This window comes from Sardina pilchardus, chromosome 15 (genome assembly GCF_963854185.1).
Source record: "Sardina pilchardus chromosome 15, fSarPil1.1, whole genome shotgun sequence".
In the NCBI taxonomy this organism is placed as follows: Eukaryota; Metazoa; Chordata; class Actinopteri; order Clupeiformes; family Clupeidae; genus Sardina; species Sardina pilchardus.
Window position 1 is genome coordinate 10,723,257 of NC_085008.1, and position 25,933 is coordinate 10,749,189.

The 25,933-nt window shown below is 46.8% G+C and overlaps 1 protein-coding gene across 3 annotated transcripts in view; it reads right to left on the reverse strand.

Moving 5' to 3' along the window:
- Positions 1-92: 92 nt before the first annotated feature.
- The window catches only part of sgip1a (SH3GL interacting endocytic adaptor 1a), a 67,805-nt gene continuing 41,964 nt past the window's right edge, over positions 93-25,933 (reverse strand). Inside the window, exons 10-27 of one of the 3 annotated variants that reach the window (XM_062556224.1) lie at positions 20,621-20,632; positions 19,410-19,434; positions 18,956-19,073; positions 18,176-18,261; positions 17,080-17,166; positions 16,362-16,436; positions 15,332-16,135; positions 13,529-13,656; positions 12,500-12,653; positions 10,940-10,999; positions 8,666-8,725; positions 6,719-6,830; positions 6,115-6,270; positions 5,606-5,738; positions 5,201-5,403; positions 4,667-4,731; positions 3,444-3,608; positions 93-3,270 (exon numbers count right to left, since the gene is read on the reverse strand). In XM_062556224.1, coding sequence (XP_062412208.1) covers positions 3,251-3,270; positions 3,444-3,608; positions 4,667-4,731; positions 5,201-5,403; positions 5,606-5,738; positions 6,115-6,270; positions 6,719-6,830; positions 8,666-8,725; positions 10,940-10,999; positions 12,500-12,653; positions 13,529-13,656; positions 15,332-16,135; positions 16,362-16,436; positions 17,080-17,166; positions 18,176-18,261; positions 18,956-19,073; positions 19,410-19,434; positions 20,621-20,632 — 2,463 coding nt within the window. In that variant the 3' untranslated portion in view covers positions 93-3,250. The remainder of the gene's footprint in view (positions 3,271-3,443; positions 3,609-4,666; positions 4,732-5,200; positions 5,404-5,605; positions 5,739-6,114; positions 6,271-6,718; positions 6,831-8,665; positions 8,726-10,939; positions 11,000-12,499; positions 12,654-13,528; positions 13,657-15,331; positions 16,136-16,361; positions 16,437-17,079; positions 17,167-18,175; positions 18,262-18,955; positions 19,074-19,409; positions 19,435-20,620; positions 20,633-25,933) is intronic. The other 2 variants (XM_062556225.1, XM_062556226.1) reach the window with 2 other exon arrangements.

A 25,933-nucleotide genomic window follows, 5' to 3' on the forward strand; every position in this document is an offset into this window, starting at 1 on the left:
GAAATTGTGTCACAAGTGAAGAGCAAAACAGCAGTAGTCTCTGAGCACAGACTGTGTAATACTCAGTAGAGAAACGAACCAGACTAAGTAAATGAATTTTGTATTCCTTACTTTATTACCAAGAAAATTCACATAACATCTTCAAGAACAGCAATGAGTAGGGGTCATTTTGCATTATCTTTTTTAAAAAAGAAAAGAAAAGAAAAAAGAAAATGGGACATTCAAATGCATTGCATGAAACGTTTGCATATTTAGTATCTGTGCTATGGATATGGTGACTAGCATGGAGAAGGGAACAGAGAACTTTATGCTGTGTGTAGCAGCTATTCTGACTATAAATGAAGTCAAGGCATATTAATGGATTATAGCATTTGTTCGGTAACCATGTTGACTGCAGAAACACCTGTAGGTGTTTAGAAGCAGAGCAAACTGTGTCAACTGAGTATTCAAAAGCACTCCAATTGTTTACAGAACCCAAATGGCCACTTTTGTCTTTTGTTATAAGAAATTCGAAAGATAAATATTCAAATTGCTCTAAGTGCAAATGGCTGATGGGTTTTTCATTTGTACTGTAAGATTAGCCAAGCCGCATGGGAATCCTAGAGATTGTTATTGAAAATGGTGAATTCAGTTTTATGTACAAAAAAAGCAATGGGTACTAAATCATTCCAGGCATGACCATAACACAGAACGAATGTCCAAAATGACAGGATGTATGTGTGTGTGCAAAATGAGTGCACCAAGTGTGTGTCCAGCTCAGAACTTTTATTGGTTTGGGAAGAGCAAACTATATCTCTGTTCATCGTTCACATGGTTTATACAAACACAGCACATTTTGCTGGGAAGAGATGGAAACAGGTCTACAGCAGTCTGTTACAGCACAAACCCGAACCCACCACAACCCACCTGAACGCACATACACACACACACACAAACGCACGCACGCACACACACACACACACCCACACACGCACACACATGCACGCACGCACACACACGCCAACACACACACGCACACTTCCTCTCACCCCCCGACTCAACATAAAGCTCTATTCTTCTTCAACTCATCAGGGAAACATTTCACTTTGGGACAGTGTAGACATACATAGCTTCAGCCACATAGAACTGCATAACACCATTCATAGGTACAAACCACACATTAGGTCTTCTTTGAATTATATGATTAGCACTAGTTTTGGAGAGACCAAACAACACAGGAGGGTCAGGGAATATGTAAATGAGTAGCGATGTCATACTCTGTTTTGACTGTTTCCACTTTTAGCCTATGAAGGTTGCCATGTAGCATCATGAAGCACCATGTTCTTTTTTAAACCGTCGTCACGTCTGCAGCAGACTTCCAAAAGTAAATGACACTGATGTTTGTTCTCAGTATGAAATAGCAGAGCAACTGGGAAGATCAACAGTAGCACAGTGGAATATTTTGTTCGCACATAAAACAATATTCCTTTTCTCTTTGTCATTTTAACATTTTTTAAAAATACTCAAACTGAAATTCATTTCACAGGCTTTTCCCCCAGAATACACACATAACATTAAATACAAAACAAAAACAAAAACAAAATTTGGTCATCTAAACCCCCCAAACCTTACTCTTGTCATCTCACAGAGACCATTACTGTATGCAAAGTAAAGCCATGGGTTCAAGCACGGGGTGGGTTTTTGATCGGGGCTCATGCTCCAGCTGATGGATAGAATGCACAGGGAGGGGGGGGGGAGCTGGGGACAAACACGTCAGCGTGGCGTGGATGGTGAAAGCGCTCGCCATGTCAAACAGCAGACAATCCTCGTCATTTCTTACAGTGCACTTCTACTGGATGTAACACTGCTTTCAAAAAGCATGATTCGTTCAGGTAGATCATGTTTTTTTTTTCTTCCTTGTGTTTTTTTTTTTTTAACCCCCACCCATATATATTTATTTTTTATATATATTTATATAGCTCAAATCTTCTGTTGCACTTGAGTTAAAAAATTATATCTGAAATAAAGTTAAAAATTATAGCTCAGCATTACACTGTACACAGTTTACCCAACTACACAGATAACAAAAAATCAGTTATTTATAACTTTAAGGACCCTAAATCCTGATACCATTCAAAGTCTATTCATATACAGTTCACATATTTATTTTTTTACAACAAATTAGAATTGTCAATAAATAAAAATAGAATGCTGTCATGTACTCTGAAGTCTAACACTGCTGTTTCAAGAACAACAGAAAGGCTATTTAACAATACAACAAAAACACCAAACGCCCTTTAAGATATACATTATCAATTTAAAATGACACTTGAACTTTTTCATGGGAAAATGTTTTTTCTTTTGTAAATATTGCAAGCAGGACTTTGTTCATAACTGTAGCTGCCTGAGTACTCAGTTCAGTTCAGCTAACCATGAAAACAAACTAACAACAAACAGAAATGATTCAATTAAATCTCTATGCCATTGTGGAAACACAAACAACGGATTACACCATCAGCTCTGGATCAAATCGTTATCTCCTCAATGAAATCAGAAAATCTGTCCCTTAAATATAAATATGTATCAATTAGTTATTAATGAAACAAAAATGTGTCATATACTACTGTCCAGAACATGTGAGAAAAGCTATTCAGCCTGTTGCCGATTGCATTTGAGACTGTATTGACTGTATTGACTGTATGAGATGCTAACTATTAGCAGAGCAACTCTTTTCTTTGCTGGATAGTGACGCCACCAATCTGATTCCTTGCAGTCACATATTACTGGATGATTATCGTCACAGTGATGAACCAAAAATAAAGTCTTGCAAACTGCAGGTCTCTACAACTGAATGGACACTCACTGGCTGTATGTCCAGCTTGCTGATTCATGTTGAGTTGTCAGGCAGCCACAGTAAGAGGGTTGGAGAAACACTACACGTCTGACAGAACACAGAGTCTAACTGCAAAGGAGGGTAAACCAGAGAGGGTCTAACTGCTGCAATATGGATGTTTGGAAATTAATACAGTTTACAAATACAAGAAGTAGTACACCCTAAAACGGCCAACAATTCTATATGCAAGTTATACAACACCATAGAACTGTCCAGTTTCTTGTATGTATAGAAAGGGAGTTTCTTACAGTGTAGGGAGTTGGTATGTTAGTCTGTCCTTGTGTGTTTTTTTTCCTTGTCATTTTTCTTCCTGTTTTCTTTTTTTTACTTATTCAGTCCAGAGAAGTGAATCTCCATTGTCTAGATCAGTAGTGTTGATTACTCAGCCAAATATTTTCCTGAAAATTACAAAAACACATTTGTTAAACAAGGTAAATACACTTTTCATTTCAACAGTAACATTAGCAATAATATCAAATAAGCCCATATACTCGAGAATGTCGTTTACAATATTAAACAGCACTATGACGTCATTATCTGATAATCTCTCTCCAGCTCGATGCCAGCTTACCTGCAGCAAACCTCTTCTTGATGAGGGAGAAGCGGTAGCCAGGACCCACAAGCTTGATGTCGCAGCCAGACAGGTTGCTGCCCTCACTAGTGAACTGCACAGCCAGTGGAGCTGGCTTACTAGGACCCTCGGTCAACTGGAACCTGGCCAACAGGGACCCCACACCTGAGGGAGATATAGAGGAATGGAGTGAAGTAGATCAACATGCAAGCGCACACACACACACACACACACACACACACACACACACACACACACACACACATTCTCACTAAACAAAAACATTGCAAAGAGTGCTTGTCTGCAAAGAATAATGGCAATACATTTTCTAGACACAAGAGGGCACTGCCAAACACAGTAGGAGTAGAGATGACATCAGCTGTTCAGCCTCAGTAATCGTGTGCGTCAACATGATCTGGTCTTTTATGCGATAATGTAAACATTATTACACCTGATCATGTCTTTAATGTTAACACACATTTGTCTTTGCAAATATTGGACCCATTCACATTTGTAATACACTCGGATTATTGAATGCCTCAGTGGCTACTTAAAGGTTGTATCAGCGATTGCGGGTGACGTGACTTCTGTTGGGTGTTTGTAGCGAGATCCCAAACAAACCGACCTGGCTCGCCCCTCCCTTCCGTGTTTTCGTGCATCATGAAAAAAAAAAGATCATGAACACGCATTTCTTAAAGCGACAGACACACAATACTTTGATTGACGTTCAACCTCGATGACACTCATTCTTGTCTTGGAAGAGACACGATGATATTCCCTCGCCCGACCCCTCCTCCTCTTGGGGATTGATTCAGCCATTAATCCACTTGTTCGTTGACGGCTCCAGATAATGGCAGACGCTGCCCTCCTTCAGCTTCGGCTTCGCGTGAATCCGTGCACGAGCGCAAAAAAACCCACAACACCCAACGCCCGGTCAGTGATGGGTTGGAACACTATTTATTTTGGCTTTGAGTAGTTGGTAGCACCAATTGTGTTTTGTGTGCAGATCTCAGAGCCTTGACTGCGTAGGCCTACAGAGACGTGTTTTTTTGATGGCCTGTTTATGGGGCAGGCAGCTAGCAGATCGCAGGGAAAGATTAGATGAATGTGATCCTTTATGTTTGGGCCTGCAATCGCTGATACAACCTTTAAATAGATGTGGACAGGAGGCTTAATATGGCTGGGATGTCCTTCAGTGGATGAGAGACTATGGACTGGCTTACCTCCATTCTCAGACTTGAGAGAAATATCTGGAATCTTCCACAGGATTCTCTGCTGCTCGGCATTCCTTAGGGATTGAAATGAAAGAGAATTCATTTATCTGCTCTCCTTTCATCCTGCTGAAGTCCCATTCCCTCTAGCCCATTTGGAGTCTGCACTCCTCAACTCTCATTAGCCCAAATGTTCAAGCGGCTGGGTCAAATTCTTTAGCGGAGAACAGGAACCAAAACAAAACCCACTCAATGTCAAGGGTATCGCATTCAGACATAGCTCTTCAAGGGGAGAGGGTGGGAAAATAGCATTACTGCCAAAAGGGCTCAAAAGCTGTTTTTTGGTTGTTTTTTTTTTTACAAAATTTAGATTATTGCTGACAAATATCCTCAATAATTAATCTTAATTAATCCTGATTAATCTGGTTAGAGTCCAATGTGGGGCTCAGGAGGGAGGGAATTCGAGTTGAAGGAGAGAGAGCTACTCTTCTTAACCCACATGTTGGTCTGACCCATAGACAGTCTATGGTCTGGCCAGTTCCTTACCAGGCAGCTGGTGGAAGCACTGCTTGCAGCTTGCTGACGCCTCCGTCCACGGGGATGAGGAACTGGACGTTGTTGAGGGCGACGGCCGTTGTCATGGCGTCTCCGTTGTATTTGTAGTCTATTCGGAGGTCTGTGCTGGTGGGCTCACAGCGCCAGTTGGAGGCCAAGCTCAAAGGAGTCGACTGGAGACCTTGCGCCGACACCTGACACACACACACACACACACACACACACACACACACACAGTTCACTGACCTAGCCTGATCAGATTTTTCTCTGTTTAGCTCTCATAGAAATACACTACTCATTTCTACAAAATGTGCAGAACAAGACCAAAAACGCCACCACATGTTAACTGCATTTACATTCAATGGTGTATTTGACATAGAAATAGGAGGTCATCACCTGGTACTTCAGCATGTCCACGTTGTAGTAGGTGGCCTGTGGCTTCTGCTCGGCCACCTTCTTCAGGTGCGTCATCAGGTTTGGCATGTTCACCCAGAACTCCTTTGAGTTGGAATTGGACTGCGTGGTGTCACTGAAAGGGAAGCACAGGTTAATGTGTGCTCACTGACTAAAAGGGCTTCTCCATTAGGTGGAGAGTGTGGATTCATAGAGCTAGACAATGACTGTGTGCAAGAGAAATGTTTCGTTTCTATGCTTTGTTTCTATGCTTTGTGTGTGGGCTGTGTCCTGTTAATTTGAAGTGATTATGGGGTGTGCTTTGTGTTGCTGTTGGAAAGCAGCCAACACTGTTGTAAATATGATGTCAAACAGTCAGGGCATAAGGTTTAATGTGATTTAGTTCCCTTTAAAATGGCATATTTGTGTGCACCTGTGTGTGTGTGTGTGTGTGTGTGTGTGTGTGTGTGTTTGTCTGTGGAGGGGAGTAAGTGATGAGGAATGTGGATTACCAGCACAGAAGCTGGGGGTTGGGGAGGACGTGCTCCAGTCGGTTGTAGTTGCTGATGCTGAAGGTGAGCACGGCAGGTGCGGGGTTGTTGGCAAAGTGCCGGGTGATCCCTGCCGGGAAGGACAGCACCATCTCTCCTGTGATCTTCACCACGCACCTGAGAGACAGACACAGGTCTACTAGTACCGTGCTTCAGCATCAACTATTCATTGATCCATATACATCTATCCAACCACCTATCTATTCATCTATCTATCTATCTATCCATCCATTAATCCTTGACAGATAGCCTATATCAGTGCCTAGCATAGAATCCTGTCTCAAACACAAGAATTACATCAACAATCAAAGCAGAAGTGTATCCATATCCAAGACCTCAACCTCTAAACCCATTCCCATAGGATATCTGTGACTAATAGCGGATTTCTTTGTCTTTTAACGGTGATAGTGTGTCCCCTCTGACATTCAGGACGTCATGAGTTCAGTAACAGCAGCAGCCGTGTCCACCTGGCCCTCGGTGAGGGCTGGACTTTGGTGGAGGCTAAAGCAGGTGAGGCCGGCTGTCGGCCAGCTCTCAGATAAAAGGGCTACTTTGATGGACCTACTTGCTGGGGTCGGCCCCTTTGAAGTACGCGTTGACCGTTTCGGTGAAGGCCGCCGCCACCGGCAGAGTGTCCTGGGCTCCCATAGTGAGTGGACTAGGCCCTCGAGAGCAGCCTAGAGTGCGCACACGTGCACACACACACACACACACACACACACACACATATGCAGACACACACACACGCAGACACACACACACACACACACACATACACGTGCACATACGCACACGTATACCCATACACACACACACGTGCACATACACACACGCACACAGACACACACACACACACACACACACAAAATCCAGTCAGTTTCACAGTTAAAACATCATTGCAGTCAAGTGAGATGAAAGCAACAGAGGAGAAGAGTGTGTGATTGTGAACGAGAGCGAGCTAGAGCTACACAGGAATAGAAAGAGGTGAAGGGAGCCAGATAAAGCAGTGATATAACAGGATCCTGCTACAGTAAGACCAGCAGTAGGCTGCAACACTAGCCTCTGTCTCAGTAACCTACAGCCATTTCCTGTGTATTAGCCACATTGTGTATAAGCCGCAGGACAGTGTTTTAGCAAAATTAAACAAAACCATACTAATACCATATTAACTGCCCCCATGTATTAACCTCACAGCTGAAGACATTTCAGAATCAAAATCAATGTGTATGCCGCAGCTAATAGTCGGGAAATTACGGTAAATGTTTCCTTACTGACAAGAGCAGCATCCCTCTTGCAACTCAGAGAACACTTCAAAGCCACCCCACTCTCTCTCCCTCTCTCTCTCTCTCTCTCCCCTTCTCTCCCTCCCTCTCCCCTCCTCTCTTTTCTATCCTTCATCTCACCCTCACCCTTCATACGGTCTTTCTGTGTCCTCAGACAACACACGAATGCACATGACCAAACTAAGGAGAGTGGGAATGCTTCAAAACAACTCATGGGTGAGACAACAGCACAGACCTGAAAACAATCCATGTAAGCTTGCTGACTGAGTTATGTCTGGTTCTTTGCCGTGGAGGAAAACGTTGGGAATATTACATTAAATATCAAAACATGATACTGTGTGTTGGGGTTCGATGTGACCTTTCTAGTGTTCTACATTATGTTTGGTCAATTTTTGATCGTAATGTGAGTTTCCATTTCTAGTGCATCTATATCCATATTGATCTCTATCTCTAGCTCTAGGCATTTATCAGTCATCACAGTTACAATTCCCCTACTCACATCTCCTACTCTTGCTTAGAGAAGTACTCCTAGACTAGTGATGGGACACTCCTGTTTAATCTAAACAGGCTATATGCACGCTTTGGGCAGACCTGAAGTGAATGAGCTGACAAACGCTGAACCAAAGACATGAACAGAGATGTAAACAGAGATGTGTACAGGGAGTAAAGAGATGGAGGGAACCAAAGAAAAAGAGAGAAAGAAAAACTGTCAAAAGACAAACAGAAGGGCCATGCACAGAACAACACATGGTTCGTCTTGAGCGATTCTGTGAGAACAGAAGCCGAAAGACAGACATACGAAAACAGGCCCAAGGATCAAAGAGCCGACCCACAAAAAGAGATGCAAAACAAAAAAAAGAAAAGATTAGTGAAGAAATGTGAAGAAGTACGAGCACAAAAGAAACGATAGGCTGCCACCGCATGTGAGATGAGATGAGAGAGCCACTGGAGGCGTGACGGCAGAAAGGAACGGGATGAGGGGATGGAAGGAAGAACAGAAATGAAACGGGCCGCAGAACGGGCAGCGCGGTGTTAAAACGTGAGAGTGGCATGGCACGACAGAGCCAGGGAGGCGGGGCGGAGCGGCGGACGAGCCAATGAAAAACAAGCGAGAGTGAAGAAGGAAGTGACCGTCAGACAGATGAGTGGAGGAGGAGGAGGGGGGGTGGGGGGTGGGGGCACACGCTAACGGTACATCCTCGGGGGAGGGGGGCGCCGCGTGGACTTACCTTCAAAGGTCAAATAAAACTTGCCTCTGTCAAACCATACGAGGGAGGGCTGGTCATTCTCTGTGTGGGAGGGATTAAGGGGGGGGGGGGGTAGGGTGGGATGGGTTGGGAGGCAGTGGAGGGGGAGGGAGGGGGGAAGGGGGGGCGAGGAGAGAGAAGGACAGTAGCGTGAGTCACACGGCAGGTCTATCGTACGTCACAGTGGAGAGGATGGAGGAGGGGGGGGGGGCTGTGTGTGCAGCACTGGCCAATAGGTGGACAGGAAGTGGGAGTGGCTGCAGGTGGTGGTCGAGGAGGAGGGCTGGTCTCTGGGGAATGGTCCAGACTCATCCTTAACTAATATTCCACACTAATACCATGTAAATATATCTGCGCTGTGTCTTAGTCACAGTCTGTGGCATTAATGGATAGTCTTGTGGGCGCCTATAAGACATTAATGCAATTTAAAAAGCCTCTGTGGGTAGATGCAGTGGCTGGAGTATGTTTTCCTGCGAGATATGTGTGTGTAAGTGTGTGTGTGTGTGTGTGCGTGCGCGCGCGTGTGCGTGCGCGTGCGTGTGCGTGTGCGTGTGCGTGTGCGTGTGTGTATGTGTTTCTGAAGGATAGGAGGGGGCTGGAGGAGGTTGATGACTGCAGGAAGTGATGTGAGGCAACAGGGGGCGGTAAAGAGCAGGGGACCGAGCTGCATCCACTGGCCTGGTTGAGCTGCGTGCACAGGAGGGGTGGAGGGGAGAGCTGCTGCTGGGGCGACGGCTACACAGTAAACACAACAACAACGGATGGAGTGGAGTGGGGTGGGTGGGTGTGCATGGATGGCGATGGATGGTTGGTTCCTTGCACATCGGCACATGACAAGGATGCTTGGGAATCATGGGTGTGTCTGGTGTGTGAGTGACCATGGAGTGGGTGCAACAGAGCTGGACAAGTACATGTGTGTGTTGCACTGTCTATCAGTTACCCGTTTTCTCTTCTCGCCACTCTTCTCTTTTTCTTCTCTTCATCTCCCTCTTTCCCAGGCTAGACACTCTTTCTCTTTCTGCCCCTTCTGTGATTTGCCTCCATTCCATTTTCAACTGCAATTCTCTTCACTCTTATCCATGTTTCAATCCACCTGCTCTCTAGCTCTCTGTCACTCTGTCACACTCACTGGCATTTTCACTCTACATCTGTATTCCTTCACTCTCAACCCGCACCACCCCTCCTCCACCCCTCCCTCCACCCCTCCTCCACCCCTCTCACAGGCTCGCATGAATGCTGAGCAGCTCTGGTGCCTCATAGACTAATTCCCCTGCCAGACATCAGAGACAGTTAGAGACAGGGCAGACATGAGTCTGTCTCTCTCGCTCGCTCTCTCGCTCTCTGTCTGTTTGTGTGTGTATGTGCACACGTGTGTGTGTGTGTGTGTGTGTGTGTGTGCCTGTTTGTAGAGGCAGGTAGCTCACCAGCTGAGCCCTGAGCCACTCGCCATGCGTGCACACACACACACACACACACACACACACACCCTGATTCCCCAGCACCCATTAGTCATGTTGTCAGATGTGTACATGTTTCCAGACGAGAACATATGTCACACTGGGGGTCCAGTATATTAAAGGATGGAGCTGTGACGATGCAAACAGCCAGCCATACAACTCAAAGGATGAAAAGGACAGCCTGCTCACACAAAGGCACGCTCACAGATGAATGGAGGTGCATTGTGTCCTTTTCCCTGTGACGGATGACCTTCATGACATCCAATCGTTTTTTTTTTCTACTATTATATGGTTGCTGCTTTTGTGAGAAGAACGCATGTTCCTTCCTATGCGTGTACTTTTTTTGTGGATGTGTCTTTGCCTTCGTAAAATGCATACACATGAAAGCACAAAAGAGTGATCGATCTGTGAGAGTAAGACCCAGACAGGCTTCAGAGGGACATCTGGCTGAGCTTCCCGAGAGTGGGGGGAGGAGGTGTGGGGAGGGGGGGGAGAGCAGAATGGGGGAAGTGGAGAGACCATGACTGGGGTCAGCATCTAGTCTCCCTTTGAACTCTGTGGCTCCTCAAGTCAGGACACAACATGGAGAAGAGGCGAGTGCGTTCTGACCCAATGCGATGGCTGCCATCTCTACCGCGGAGATGAGACTCGGAGGAGGGGAAATAAAAAAACATCATGGATGACAAAAGGCCCTTGGGGCCTGGTGGATTGTGGGTAGAGCTGGCCTGTCTTCAGGCCCCGGTGGGTTGTGTGAGACCTTTAAAAGAAGGCATCCGTCCAAGACGAGACCATACCATACCTGCCGGCAGGTCCCCACGCCTCTCAAAGCTGGGCAGTTTGTCTACATAAGCGTCATCTTCTGACATCAGACAAAACCGTCAGCCCACACGCACAGGACACGGAGACAAGAACAGAAACAAAAACAAAGACAAGAAATCATAGTAACGACAATGCAAATCCAAACAAGGAAAAGTAAAAACTCAACAAAGTAAACACAGCTGTGAAACGCAGACAACAGTTTTAACAGGTTTTTTCAGAGACGCACAGCACGGACGTGGATGAAGTGGCATGGATGAAGGAATACCGGAGAAAGGAAAAAACACAATGAAAAAAAGAAAAAAAAAACCACACGGTGGGACCACAAGTGAGATGTCTCACAAAGACACAGGGACAGACGTCCAGGGACCTGCCTCTTAAAGCTCTGCTCATCAACCTTCCGCACATACGCACATAACAACACGCCAAACAGCAGGGGAAGCATCTAGGCACACAGATACGGTCACGTCTGCAAAGCTTCCTGGAAAGCTTTTGATGAAAAATGACTTCAAAGGCATGGTTCACGTGGAAACCATAGGAGTCTTTGGAATCTATTTACTATTTACTGTCATAACATCTAATAACAGCAATAACAAAAAAGAACAATTCTGGCATTCACTACTAGACATTGGCTCAATCAACATAAGCACCAGACATGCCAGTACATGCCTTAAGGGTGTTTCAAATATGAACATACTGCTGTCCAACCAGTGTGAGGAGTGAAGAATTGAGTGTGTGTGTGGAAATAAGTCCATTCATTGCTGAGGTAAACATGCATAATGACAATGAGATTCTCAGCAAAGGTACAGCATAGTCATTCAACACCCTTGTAAGCTCAGGGCTACTGCCCACAGCCATCCTTACCAAAACACTCTGTCCAGAACCTATTATCGCTCCAAACTTCATAAATACTATATTGGATAAAACTGGAAAGGTAAACTTGTAACACTGACGTAATGGAAGACAACACATCTTGTGTTAATACAAGATGAATGATTTAGCCTCTGAGCTAGGCCGCTGTAATAACATTTATATTTAACAAAGTCTAAAACCTAGCACACACATTAGCGGAGGAAGCTCTTAGTACTAGCCTGCAACGGCCGAATGGAAAATGAACCCAGATGTTTGCACCACATTGACTATTCTTTGCTAACAGAACAACCCGAGAGTCGACAGACTTTCAACTAATATCTCTTGGATCAGCATTTCCTATCACCTAAATAAAGCCTGCAGAAGACTCTTTCATTAATCATTTACAGAGCATCAAAGAACAGCAGAAAGTGATGACACCATTACTATTACACTTTCTAAGTGCCTAAGTACTAACAATGCCTCCAACGATGGCTGCTACATCAGGTCATCTGAACAGCTTGTTATAGGAGCTACCTGTCACTTTTTGGGTCACTGAAACACTAAAAACTGATTCGAGATCAGCAGCGAGTCTCACGGTGCATCGTGTATAGTATAACATCATCTACGCACAGAGGCTGAGCAACAGTGCAGAATGAGCAGCAGAGAGAGGGAATGGAAAATGGGTGCACACCTGACACAGACACGGAGAGCTCTTTACCGACGGTTGGGGTGGTGGCGGCACTCAGCGAGTTGGTGGAGGAGATGGAGGAGGTGCTCTCGGCCCGTGCCAAAGGGGCCATGGGTGGGGGGCTCGAGGAGTGTATAGGGGGACTGAATGGGCGATTCTGAACGAGAGAACACAAGACATGAGACAAAAATGATTAAAGTGTCAGAGAGTTTGACAGTTACCCAACAAGTGTAATATTTAACATTGAAGGAACAATGTTTATGATATTAATTTATTTTTAAAGGAACACGATGATTACAACTACACCAGTTAACCCATAGCTCCCCCTACAAAGCAAAAAGGCAGTAACTGCATTTTTGGTCAAAAATTAGTTCTCATCATGACATCAGTTGTTATGAAGATTGATATGTACCAAAAATGAGCTAATCTAAAGTAAACCTCCAATACTCCACCTACAACTACTACTTAGGCTTGACAACAGGATAACTTTAACTTTTTTTTTCAGTTTGAACTCATAGCATAACTGCATAACTGCATAGTTACTGCATAGTTACTGCCTTTTTTGCTTTGTAGGGCAGTATACTGTAGCCTATGCTAGGTATAGGCCAATGACTGTAGCCCACTTCCAGTGAATTCTGCTAAGATAGACTAACAGTGCCAGACTGAGTTACTGCATGCACAGACAATAATAAGGCTATATCCTGTTGTGGAACTCTGGGGAGGGGCCAATTAAGCTAATTTACTAAGAGGCTGAAGTACTCCTGTAATAAATACACAACATAGTGCAAATGCAGCAATGTACTCCACTATACACACTGCATAAGACTCTAAACTGCATTTTAATGTCCACAATAAACTGCCTTATTTTGGATAAACCCTTCCTTCATGTGCTCATTAACTCTCTGAAGTGTTCCTTTTCAGATGACAATGTTGGAATTCATAGATTATTTAGTCGTGGCACATTAACAGTTAAATTCTCTCAGCGGGCTGCCTGCTATGTGCTGTGGGGTGCAGGAAGCTGCTGACACATACCACATCACCCACGCTGGGCTTCCCTGGGGGCAGTTTGGGACGTGAAGGGGGGCGCGGAGGGGGAGGGGGCGGTGTGGGGCTACTGGTGGTGCCCGACGGTGTGGCAGGACGGGCAGGAGAGGAGGAACCTGTGGACCAATGAGATCGCGTTAGAATCATACCCAGGTCACGTCTTGCGAAACCCACAGTCCAAAATGTCAAACCAAATCTGCATAGGATAAGATTAGAGTGATCAACCCACACGGTTTCTAGCTCCTACTCACTCGCTATTCTGATTCTCGAGATGGTGGTGAGGTGGCAAGAGATGTAGAGGTTGACTCATATTCCACAGACCAACACACTAAAACTGCTGGCCAGGATTACGGAGTACGCAGAGGTATGATATAAATAGTATTAGCTAAAATCCTTTTATTCGATCTTATCCATGCCGATGAGTCAAAAGAAATGTCTACAGCACAGCAGGGGAGTAGACCCTGTGATCTTGGCCACCGTGCATGTTTTACGGCGCTCGCTCCCCGACCAGTCTGAGCTGTAATGTGCTTTGCCGTAAAAACATCCAAGAGCAGGTGCTGAATGTGCTCCGGCCTAATTCATCACTGGCACCAGGACCGCTAAGAGTGGCACTTTCACACACTAATCGAAGGGCAACCCTCCATCATCTCAGTGCCATGGCTAGCTACTAGCTAGCTTGCTTTATTGCCATACAGTACCTTCTACTCGCCAATGGCGACACAAAGGAGTCAGTCATGCTGAGCTATAACTCAATAATTAGTCTCTTTTGGAAAATTGTACGTGACAATGGAAATTAAATGCTAGCACATTTAGGTAATAAGTATAATTGATACCTTGTGTGTGAGATTGCCTTTGAGCGTGAATGTGTGTGTGTGTGTGTGTGTGTGTGTGTGTGTGTGTGAGAGAGAATCTCTCTGTTTGAATAAAAAGCTCTGTGGCAGCTTGGGATCCCCCATATGACAACAGCTCTCTTGCGCCTCTCCAAACACACACACACAGAGACACAAACACACAGACACAGACACACACACACACACACACACACACACACACACACACACACAGACAGACGTTCACAAGTCTCTCGTCCAGCTCATCCAGAGCGAGTCTGCTCTGCCTAATCCCACCCACTGCCCAGGTCACTTCACAGCGACAATACATTATCATCGGCCGCCGCCTCTCACTGACCGGCCCTTCTCTGGGGTCCAGCACAGTCACCTCTCTCAGGGTCCCAGCACTACCACCCCACAGCCAACATCCCCCGTGGAGCTCAGGGTAAATGGCCCTCTGTAACTCTCTGTAGAGGAAGAGCTGCAAGCACCATTGTTGATGTGCTAAGACTGGGTAATATACGTGCTGGTCTGTTGCATGTGCTTACTGTTCATCACATTTGAATAATGTCTTTGTCTCTTGTGGACCACAGTGCCATTAGTCATGGTCCTCAACAACAACAACAACAACAACAACAACAACAACAACTACTGTGTTTTTGATTCAAGAGCAGATTGCATTCATTATCATTACATAATGATGCTAATTTTGCTCCTGTGGGGATACAATGGAGTGCCACACATCTCTGTTCGACAGTTTTGAGAAATCTGTGTGTACAGGAATCTGTGTATCTGTGTGTGGAACTGACAGTTATTTTAGTAAGCATATGCATGTGACAAATAAACATCCTTGTATCCTTGTATAGTGTTTGTGTAAGTAGTGTAAATGTCTGATGTTTTGCTGGTAGGCCGGGTATGCTGTAGTGGCGGCGCTGGCACTGCAGACGGTACGGGAACTCACCACTGCCGGAGCCTCCAGCGGGAGGGCAGGGCCCAGGGGACGACACCACGGCCCTGTATGTGGGGGGTGGGGGCGGGGGAGGGGTGGCACGGCTGGCCTGGCCGGCGTCTTTGGGCGAAGCGCTCGTCTCCGTCAGGTCGTCTCTCGGCTGGGTCCCCTCCGGGCTCTGGAGCTCCTCCTGGCTCAGCACCAGGGGCGGGGGGATGGTGCGCGCAGCCGTGTCCGGGGGGCTCGTGGCCGAGTCCGACCCCGCCTCCAGAAAAGGGTCCGGCGGAGGGCCAGGGGGGGATTTTAAGGGTGGAGATTCTGCAGATGGAGGGGGAGTAGGAGGAGGAGGAGAAGGAGAGGAGAGAGGGACTAGGTCCTCAGGAGGCGGAGGAGGAGGCGCAGGGTCCTCCGGTGGGGGTGGGACTGCAGCAGGAGCAGTGTCTTTAGGCGGGGTTTGAGCTGGGGGGAGGGGAGGAGCAGTCTCCTTGGGAGGTGATTGGACAGGTGGAGGTGACAGTGGACAGGGCTCCTCTGCTGGGGGAGGGGATATGGGCAGGGGTGGAGGACTGGGGTCTGAGGCAGGCGGAGGGGAGGTGGGTAAGGGCGGAGCCGGCTCATCAGGGGGAGGTGGGGATTTGGGGAGAGGAGGCGCAGGCTCCTCAGGCGGAGGAGGCAGGTTGGGCGACTCCTCGCTGAAACAGACCCACTTGTCTGCGACCTCGTCCCCGGACTGAGAGCCATCTTCTGGGCCGAAGATGTTGTCTAGATCTGCAATGGAGGGCTTCCGGGACCCCTCGTCCTCCTCTCTCGACACATCTGATTAGACGGTGACCAGGAGCCAGCATATGGAGAGACACAGTCGTCAGTGAGAGAAATACAGAGTGGGGAGGCAGAAAGAGGTTGAGAATTGAAAACACAGGGGAAGAGAGAAAAAACTGGCTGACAGAGAGCTCAAGAGAGAGGGAGAGAGCCTGAGAAAGCCAAGGCATCGTTATTGTTTTTTGGGAGGTGGGAGCAGCAGAGCGGAAGGTGGCTCTCTTACCGGTAGCGTCAGCTGGGGGAGAGCCACACGGAGGGGGGGAGGTCGGCACATTCTTGGGAGGGAGTGGAGGTGGTGCTGCAATGACATCAATGCTGCTGAGACAAGCTCTCATCATCGCCCTCTAGTGGCCGGAGGCCAAGCCTACATTACACAAGCTTTGGGGGGAGGGGGACATGACATGCCCACAAACTCATGCACAGGCAAGAATAGTAAGTAAACAAGCAGATAAAGAGAAATAGAAAGGAGAGAGAGAGAGCAAGAGAGAGAGAGAGAGAGAGAGAGAGAGTATACAGAGAATAACAGTGTAGTAACAAATGAATATAGACAGACGTGAGAGAAGACGGTACAAAAGCAAGAGACAAACAGACAGCAAGCAGAGAGACAGACTCTGGCATGGGATGGCCAGCTCGGTCACAGTGGGTCTGAAGCAGGCATGGCTTCCACTGAATGGCCTTTCTGGGCTTCTGTCACATGAGATGACTTATCAATGGGAGCTGGGGGGTAACATGGTAACATGACAACACGCATTCACAATAAGGATCGGCCACCATCTCTCAGCTGGAGCAAGGCTGGGGTAGGGTGGGTGGGATGGGGGGGTTCTTGATGGCTTTATGGAGAAGCGGTCCATGATTCCGTGCAAAACCGTCACAACCAGACAGACGGAGGGGGCCAAGAACAACGGGTGGAGGCAATGAGTTCCACATGAGCGAAGACTTACTTCCTGTGGGAAAGGGTCTGGGCAGAGAGGAGTCCGGATTTGAGTCGGACACGGGCGCCCCCCACACCTCAGACTCATCTATCACCGCTACGTTTTGACCGCGCCATACGTGAGAGAGGACAAGAACAACAAGACACAGGCACGGGCTGGATTAGCTCAGTGTTAGCGTTAGCGTTAGGGGTTAGGCACACTTCAGGAGACGGAAGCCGGCGTTACATAACCGCACAGCTCAGCGTCCTTAATCAACACGCTAGCCGTGGGGGTTGAGGGAGGTGCGCGGGGGGGTGGGAGTGTGCTGTGTGGTGTGTGTGTGTTGGCAGAGGGATCAGCCTCTGAATAGATCAGGAGACTAGGGATTTCCGAGAAAGGCTACCAAGAGGCGGTCGCTTTCTTTAATTCCCTGCCATCTATACACAGAATAAAAAAAATAAATAGCGCTCAAGCTACAGTAGGCCTACACTGCAAGTGAAGCCAAGCTCTTGTGGTGGAGATAGTTCTGCCATAATCTTTCTGAGAAGCTGTGATATTAAACCACAGAAGCTCTTGCCTCCACCATGATGGAAAAAGACAACCATTTGCTCAGAACCTACGGGACGATTAGTGGCGTAATCAAGACCATTCTAAACATGTTGAACTCCACCATGATACTGTGTGACATTAAATGTTCATCTTACGCAGGTAACAGGTAGCCCTCCTGTTCTAGAGGCTGGTCAAAAAGATCCTCTCTGGGCCTGTCCTCTCTGCTGTTACTCTGTCTGACAGCCAGGGGGAGCTACACAGTGTTTACCAACGAGTGAGCCCACTGCTGCCACCCTTCATGAAGAAGAGCTTCTACTGAAAACCACTGAATATCCCCTGGAATTGAGAACCTGACACAAACCGGGAGCTCACAGGAACGTGACAGATCCACATAAACATAAGTGAGAGTGCAGACACGGTTTATCTAAAGTGCTCACAATCATCCACATTCACAATCACATAGAGGTGTGGTGATCCACATGTGTACTTGCCACTGAGACGAACTGAATTTGTGGACAATAACATAAATGCACCATAATAATGACATAATAGATTCCACCTATTTGATTCAGATTACCTTCCGTTTTGATTTCATCAAAGGCTGTGTCCAGTGGAGGCCCAAATAAGGCTGTAGCATCCTCTGGTACTGAAGGTCTCTTGCTGCTGCAGGATTGGAGCAAAACATGCGATTAAGGCAACAAACATCCAGCACACACACACATACACACACACACAAACAAAAAACTCAGGATTTCTACTCCAGCAACTAATTCAGTCACACGCAATGCCTTAAAATAAAGCCATTTTCATATATTGAATATTGATGTCTCTCCTGTGCCTAAGCCAGCCACATGTCCTCATGGCCCAGAGTAACACAGAGAAACACTGTGACAGACTCTGAGAGCAGAGATGTGATGTGATGCAAGTGGTCTCTACAGCGTTAGATAAGAACCTGACTGTCCTAGAAATACAGGCTACAGAAAATGAATTTAGATTTGGGAGTTTCTGCACCCTATGCTGCAACTGCTGATAATGAGACATTTTATTTCATCTGCAAAAATAAATTCAACCCAGCTGCCCAGTACTTCTACTACTTTATCATATTAACACATTCATATTACTGTACTTGACAAAAAGCACACTTTGCAGTTCTGCGCTCCTAAAAGAACAGTACCCAAAATACGATGAGATTGCAAAGCATTGAGGCCACATTCTTATTACTCGCATCCTGCCGTATCGGCCACTAATAGTCTTTTTTTTTTGTCCTGGGGGTGCTTATTGGACCAGACAACCAATGAAAATGACCATTCCCTCCATGGAAGCGGGTGTGTTGTGGTGGGTGGGTGCTGGCGGGTACCTGGGTGGCTCTGGGGGAGGTATGGGGGCAGGAGATGAGGAGGGGGTGGCCTCTGGGGCAGCAGCTGGGGCAGGCGTCACCGTGGGAACAGCACGTCTTGGTCTGGCAATTTCCTCACCTGTGAGGACAAGCATCACACATTTGATGTTCAGCATCTACGTATACTCTAGGTATGGCCAATACTGTATGGCATTGACTCCAAACAACATAAATGGTATTTATTAGCATTATGAAAAAGAGTAATTCAGAGGATTTATCTCAGATTAATATGCAGGGAACATCTCATGTTTTAACACCGATAACTGTGTGCATGCATACATACACACACACACGCATACATACATACACACACACACACACACACACATACACGCATACACACACACGCACACACACACACACGGAAGTACAACGTATTAAATCAAATGACTGCACATAGTTAGGTCATACTTACTAGATGTATTTCTTTTCAATAGACCCTGGAATGAACACAGAAAACACATTTAAAATATTCATGCTTGAGAATTGAAAATGCCCTGACAGTCAGAGCGTACAAAGTGCCGAGCAAATACACTCTGATTATCCTCCGTTACATTAATCAGCGATAGAATGGATTAGAGTTTCATAACATAGTGCAAAAACAAGAGCCTGTCATCTAATGACGGCTGGATGATGTATGGCCTTGTGCTCGTGTCGAGGCCGGGGATGATCTACGTCCTCATGACTACAGAGAAAGCAAACAACAGATTTCCGCACAGCCGTGCAACACCGAGCAATTGGACCGCGTCGGTTTGCATTCGCTCAGAGCTGAGAACAGGTGTGCAGGACAAACGGTGCCAGTGCGACTGGCTGCACATGTGCTTGCTTGAGACAGAACCGCCAGATTACTGCCTTTGTTCGTTCAAATGAAAAGCTCTAATCAGGTGGCCATCTTAAGGAAGATGTTAGTTTTTTACCCACAACAGAATAACATAACGTGTCACACAAATGCTGACTATGGCACTCTCTGATTATTCTATAAACCCACGTCTTGGCAGGTACTGAAGCATACTTACTCATCCGATATTGACAGCATTGCGAGCTGTGTGGGATTCAACTAAGGCCCCTAAAGTGACTAAGGTTTGGGGTTCTATACTGCAGTGGAGATACAGAGCAAGAAAGACAAGAGGATAGGCATCAGAGAGACAGGGCTTGTCTGCTCATTCAGTGTGCCTGAATGTGCAACACATGCTGGTGAGTGAAAGAGCTACGTAGCATGAGCGTCGCTAGTTCTTTACAGGAGCTGCCTGTGCTATTGGGACAAGAGTGTTGATATAGTTGAGATACAGGCAGAGGAAACAGAGGGGGAAAGAGGTGGGAGTGGTCTCTGAGAGGACCACTGCAGTGCCATGGAGAGAAGGGATGAACTGAGAAATCAAAGAGACTTGTGAGCATTCGGAACTGTCACAGTCTGTGACTAAACCTCAACTATTTAAGGTCGTCCTGCTGTCTGTAAAAAAAAAAACTGGGCGGAGCCTCCGTGGGCACTAATGTCTGACAATCCGATCACTTCACGGCTTCATGAGCCAATCACAGTTTCTCTTTGATTTCACAGAACTCCTCGGCCCCACCCGCTGTGAACAGAAGGTGCAGAGAGACAAAAGGGGAAAAAAAGAGGACACTTACCGGGCTACGTCTCTGTGTTCAGCATAAAGGAAGAGAGAAGAGACACCTGGTCAGAAAGTGACAAATCAGTAAAGCAGACCTGCTGTTTATGTCTAAATGTCCACCAGCACAAATGTTCATCAAACGCACTGGTGGTAGGTTTTGGCCATTAAGATCAGCATTCTTGTTGCTGGACCCCATACAGACACACCTAGTCCCAATAGGTTGTGACCATTGGTGTTATTAATTCCATATTTATGCTGGCAGTTACCAGACTGACTTAGTACCTGTATCAACATGGCACACAAACACAAGCCGTGACAAAGATCTGTAGATTTGTTGAAGGGTTGAAGGAGCTAAAGTGTTAGCCTGCACCAGTGCCACCTGCCTTATCCCCATACACCCACACCCACACCCACACCCACCGAAAGCCCTTCCTGAGCGGGAAAGCGACAGGGGCTGTGAACGTGCCAGACTGGACACTGAGTTTAGTTAGTGTTACTGCACATGAAGCAGAAGGAGACAGAAGGGCTGGGACAACACAACACACAGTGAAGCACTGACCCAGCTAAGCACCATTACTGCAAAACAAAATAGTTTGAGAAATATATCTACCCACAAGCATCCGCTTCAAAAACAATACATAACAAGTGCATGATGGGATATGAGAGAGAGAGAAAAAGAGAGAGAGGGGGAAGAGAGAGAGAGAGAGAGAGAGAGAGAGAGAGGGAGAGAGGGAGAGAGGGGAGAGATTTAGAGAGGTAGGGAGAGAGAGAGCGAGAGAGAGAGGGAGAGCGAGAAAGAGAGTGTGTCAGTTAAACAACAACAATATTCACTGATTTCCAATTCCCTCTTCCCATCTCAGTAGAATGACTGCAGTAGGAAAACATGGCATGGGGAGATTTTGTCACATAACGACACACACACCACTGTAAAGCTTTTTCAGACATACTGTATAGAGCAGTGCTCCGTCACACCTTGTAGGAGGAGATGTGCACTTCAGCACGTCCTAAAATGTCCCAATTCAGCAAAAGCTAAACTACATCCTCTTTACTCCTCCTGATGTCAGTATCTATGAGAGCTCTATCGGTCAGTGCTGACTCCCCTGGCACACGAGGCGCGGCCACTCGGGCTGCATCGTCAGGGTCCTCTCCAGGGCACTGAGCCGTGACTGATTACCGTGATGTAACTAAGGGCGGGCTGTGCCGTCCGGAGGCCGCAAGCGATTGGATTAGCCAGCTACGCGTCACTTGCCACCGCCAACCGGAGCTCGTCAGGAAGAGAAAGGTACAATGACCTCTTTCTACCGAGAGCACAAAGGCACCAAGAATCACATCTTCACAAAAAGGAAAGAGTAGTGTGCAGCTACGGCCCTAAAGGTGTGTCAGATTGAAGCATATCAAATATGGCAACCAAAACAGCTTTCAATGTAGAAACTGCATAAATGAAGCACGACCATCATATCATTTGATGACTCAGTAACTCAGTAGAAATGGCAATCACACTAGTTTCAGCTGCTGTTGAAATCACACCAAGTTAACAAATGAAATGCTTTGTGCCAAGTGCTTGTGCAAAGAAAAAGTTCCCCCTGTCTGTTCATAAGACTACCGTTTAAGCCCCCGGCTTTTCCTGGAGCCGAAGGTGAAAGGGAAACGGAAAGAATGATGGATCGATCTATTTTACAAACCTTGCAAGCTGAGGGGATTTATGAAGGAATTCTGACATTAGTCCCCTGTGGCGGGTTACAGCTGAGAGGTATTACAGAAGCTGACTGTTTCTCAGAGTTATTGGTTTTTTTGGAATTTCTTATTTGTAAGGCACAGATTAATTCAAAACAATATAAATATATATATACATGTATTCCACACTCACAAACACATGCATTTGGACAGTGTTTGGAGACACCACCAAACAAACACTTACTAATTATAAACACCACTAAATAGCATACAGGTCAACACATACAGCCTCAGTGGGCCACCCAAAGTACCCACACATTCCTAAACAGGCCTACACACAAGCTTTAACGGCCAGTCGTGTTGAGCTAGCTCAGCCTGCTCAGCCCTTCTAGAGGCCAGCTGCTGTAAACCTCCGTCAGGTTCAGTCTCGGGCCAGCAGCTCGGGGCTTTAAAGCTGACCCCTGAGTCCTTACTGCACCTCACCCCTCTCTCCTCACTTACCAAACCTCACCGAGCTCTTTGTCACCGAAAACACCATCAAAGCAGAATGGTACGAGCTTCCTCAAGCTCCAAGTACAATTCTACTGAGAATGCAACTGGTTGGGCATTATGGCTGAATGTTCATTCTAGTCTTGGGTTGAATTTATTTGTTGATACCTGGCGTATGATATATTTATTTTAATTCTCAAATCAACATGTGTTGCCAACATTATAAACAACACATCATTTCACAACAGGTTAAAATCAACCTTAACTAAACATTTGACTTCAATAAAAGATTGTTATGACAATTCTCATTCAGCAAAATAAAGCATTTAAAAACCCACAGACAGAATGGCATTGTAATAACACAATTGTGCTTCATTATAGCACATTATGTTTGCCATGTCCTAAATGCACAGTGTGCCATATAAAACTGAACATGCAAAACAAACACTCTCTCAACATACACACATCATGATGTTATGAAAATCGTACAGAATTGACAGGGTTCTCAAACAGGCTACACAGTGCACAAATGAAACCCACGAAGCACCAGGCCCTGCCCAGAACACAAAGCTGTGCACCCTGTGGGTGCCTCTCATTTGGTCTTTGAAACATTCTCCCTTCCTTCCTCGGTCCTCGTCCTCACTGATCGACATAAAGAATGATGGGGCGGCAACAATGGGATAGTGTGTTATAGATCAGTGGGAACGAGCCTGGAGGATGGAGGAGAGATGTTGAGAGGCACCCGGTGTTCCCGATGGAGGAGGAAGAGGATGCACGTCCACATGCGGATGGACAGAGTGAACACACACACCTCAAGGGAGAGGCGAGAGTGGAGGGCAAACGCTTACCGGACTGCTCCGCTATAGTGGCCAGCATTAATAAAAGACATATGATGGAGAGAGAGAGAGAGAGAGAGAGAGAGATGGAGAGAAAGATAATGAGTAAAAAGAAGAATGAGAAAGAGAGAGAGAGTGAGAGAGAGTTGAGATTTTATTAGTTTTTATTACTATTGATTCATGGGGCTTATTAAGAGGTGATGATGACTGATGTGTGACAATAGACAGTTCAAACATAAACACACACACACACACACACACACACACACACAAACACACAAACACATGCTTCATTCTCAAACCAGACATAACAGTACACACACAGCCTCCCAAGAGGCCCCCAGCCCACCCCTTCACCTGTGCAGCATGGGAATCAAGGGAGCTACTTTAGCATCATGGGACGGCCCATAGCTGTGCTGTGCTGTGCCCATAGCTGTGCTGTGCTGTGCCCATAGCTGTGCTGTGCTGTGCCCATAGCTGTGCTGTGCTGTGCCCATAGATGTGCTGTGCTGTGCTGTGCCCATAGCTGTGCTGTGCTGTGCCCATAGCTGTGCTGTGCTGTGCCCATAGATGTGCTGTGCTGTGCTGTGCCCATAGCTGTGCTGTGCTGTGCTGTACCCATAGCTGTGCTGTGCTGTGCCCATAGCTGTGCTGTGCTGTGCTGTACCCATAGCTGTGCTGTGCTGTGCCCATAGCTGTGCTGTGCTGTGCCCATAGCTGTGCTGTGCTGTGCTGTACCCATAGCTGTGCTGTGCTGTGCCCATAGCTGTGCTGTGCTGTGCCCATAGCTGTGCTGTGCTGTGCTGTACCCATAGCTGTGCTGTGCTGTGCCCATAGCTGTGCTGTGCTGTGCCCATAGCTGTGCCCATAGCTGTGCTGCGCTGTGCTGTGCTGTGCTGTGGGTAGGGGGTGGATGAGTGGCAGCCCCATGGAGAGCTGTGGGCCGTGCTCAGTGTGTTAGTGTGTCTGTGTGCTGCATGGGAAGCAGCTGCTGCTTGGGCCTGTGATGGATGAGCACTCGTAGACAGACAGCAGGCTTAATCAGAGCAAGGCTCGGCTCATGCATTAGACATGACCCCGAGTCCCACACACACACACACACACACACACACACACACACACACACACACACACACCTGAGGAGCCACACCTGGTCGTTCCCTCACAGGAGAGTTTCTACTGAAAGTCAGCGCAGAGGCTCTATAGGCTGAGCTTCTCTACAGGGGTGAGTGGACTAAACTGAGTGTGTGCTGCTGGGTCAATGGACACTCAGGCTCCACATCAGAGCAGTGATTGCAGACAGGGAATAGAGAGGGGGAGAAGGAGAGAGAGAGGGAGGGAGAGAGAGAGAGAGAGAGAGAGAGACAGACAGACAGACAGACAGACAGAGAGACAGAGACAGAGACACACAGAGAGGAGAGAAAGAAAAAGAAAAAAAGAGAGAGAGAGAGAGAGAGAGAGAGAGAGAGAGAGATGCCGAGTAAGAGAGTGACAAAGGGAAAATGCCTGGGGAGAAGCAGCTTTGTTCAGTTTAGGGGCCTGTTAACCTTTGCTCTTCGCCTCCGTTCTCTAAGAAGATTTCAAGTTCAATCCATTGCCATGGTTACCATGGTAGGTACAGGTTGCCATGGCACAGGGTGACCATGTGACTCATGTTGAATCAACTTCAAGTTGGGGAAGGCTAACACTCCCCGATGCCAGTGTGGGAATGTGTGTGTGTGTCTGGGAAGATCTCTTGAACCAAGGTTATTGGCACTTAGGTGATCAGCTGGGAAATATTTCTGCTCACCCTCTGGCCTGCATCACAGTGTGAGTGAGTAAGTGTGTGTTTGTCTGTGTGTGTGTGTGAGTGAGTGTGTGTTTGTCTGTGTGTGTGTGTGTGTGTGTGTTGCTCTAAATCCTTCTTTGTGTTGACTACTTCCCCCTGCACTGTGTACTGTTGGCCTGTGATTTAATTACACTGAGCACCAGACTTATGTCACCTCGCTCAAATCCACACCCTGTGCGCTCTTGACAAGGGAGCTGCTCACTCTCCTCCTCCCCATAACAGTTATCCAACAAGAGATTAGCAAACAACAGCACATCAGTCACAACTCATCCTTTACATTCACATCCGACACACACAACGTACTGTAGCAGACGACGCCTCATTCCAAGTGACAGTGGGGACTGGAGGTACAGTATACGGATACGGAGCTGCCGCTCTTGGTGCTTGTGATCAGCAGGACGGCTGATGTGCGGCCCAATAAACTGGGTGAGTAATAGAGCAACACGGAGCCATGGAGTGCCCCTCAGAGCACCCTAGACAAGATCATTTGACACCAGGCGCT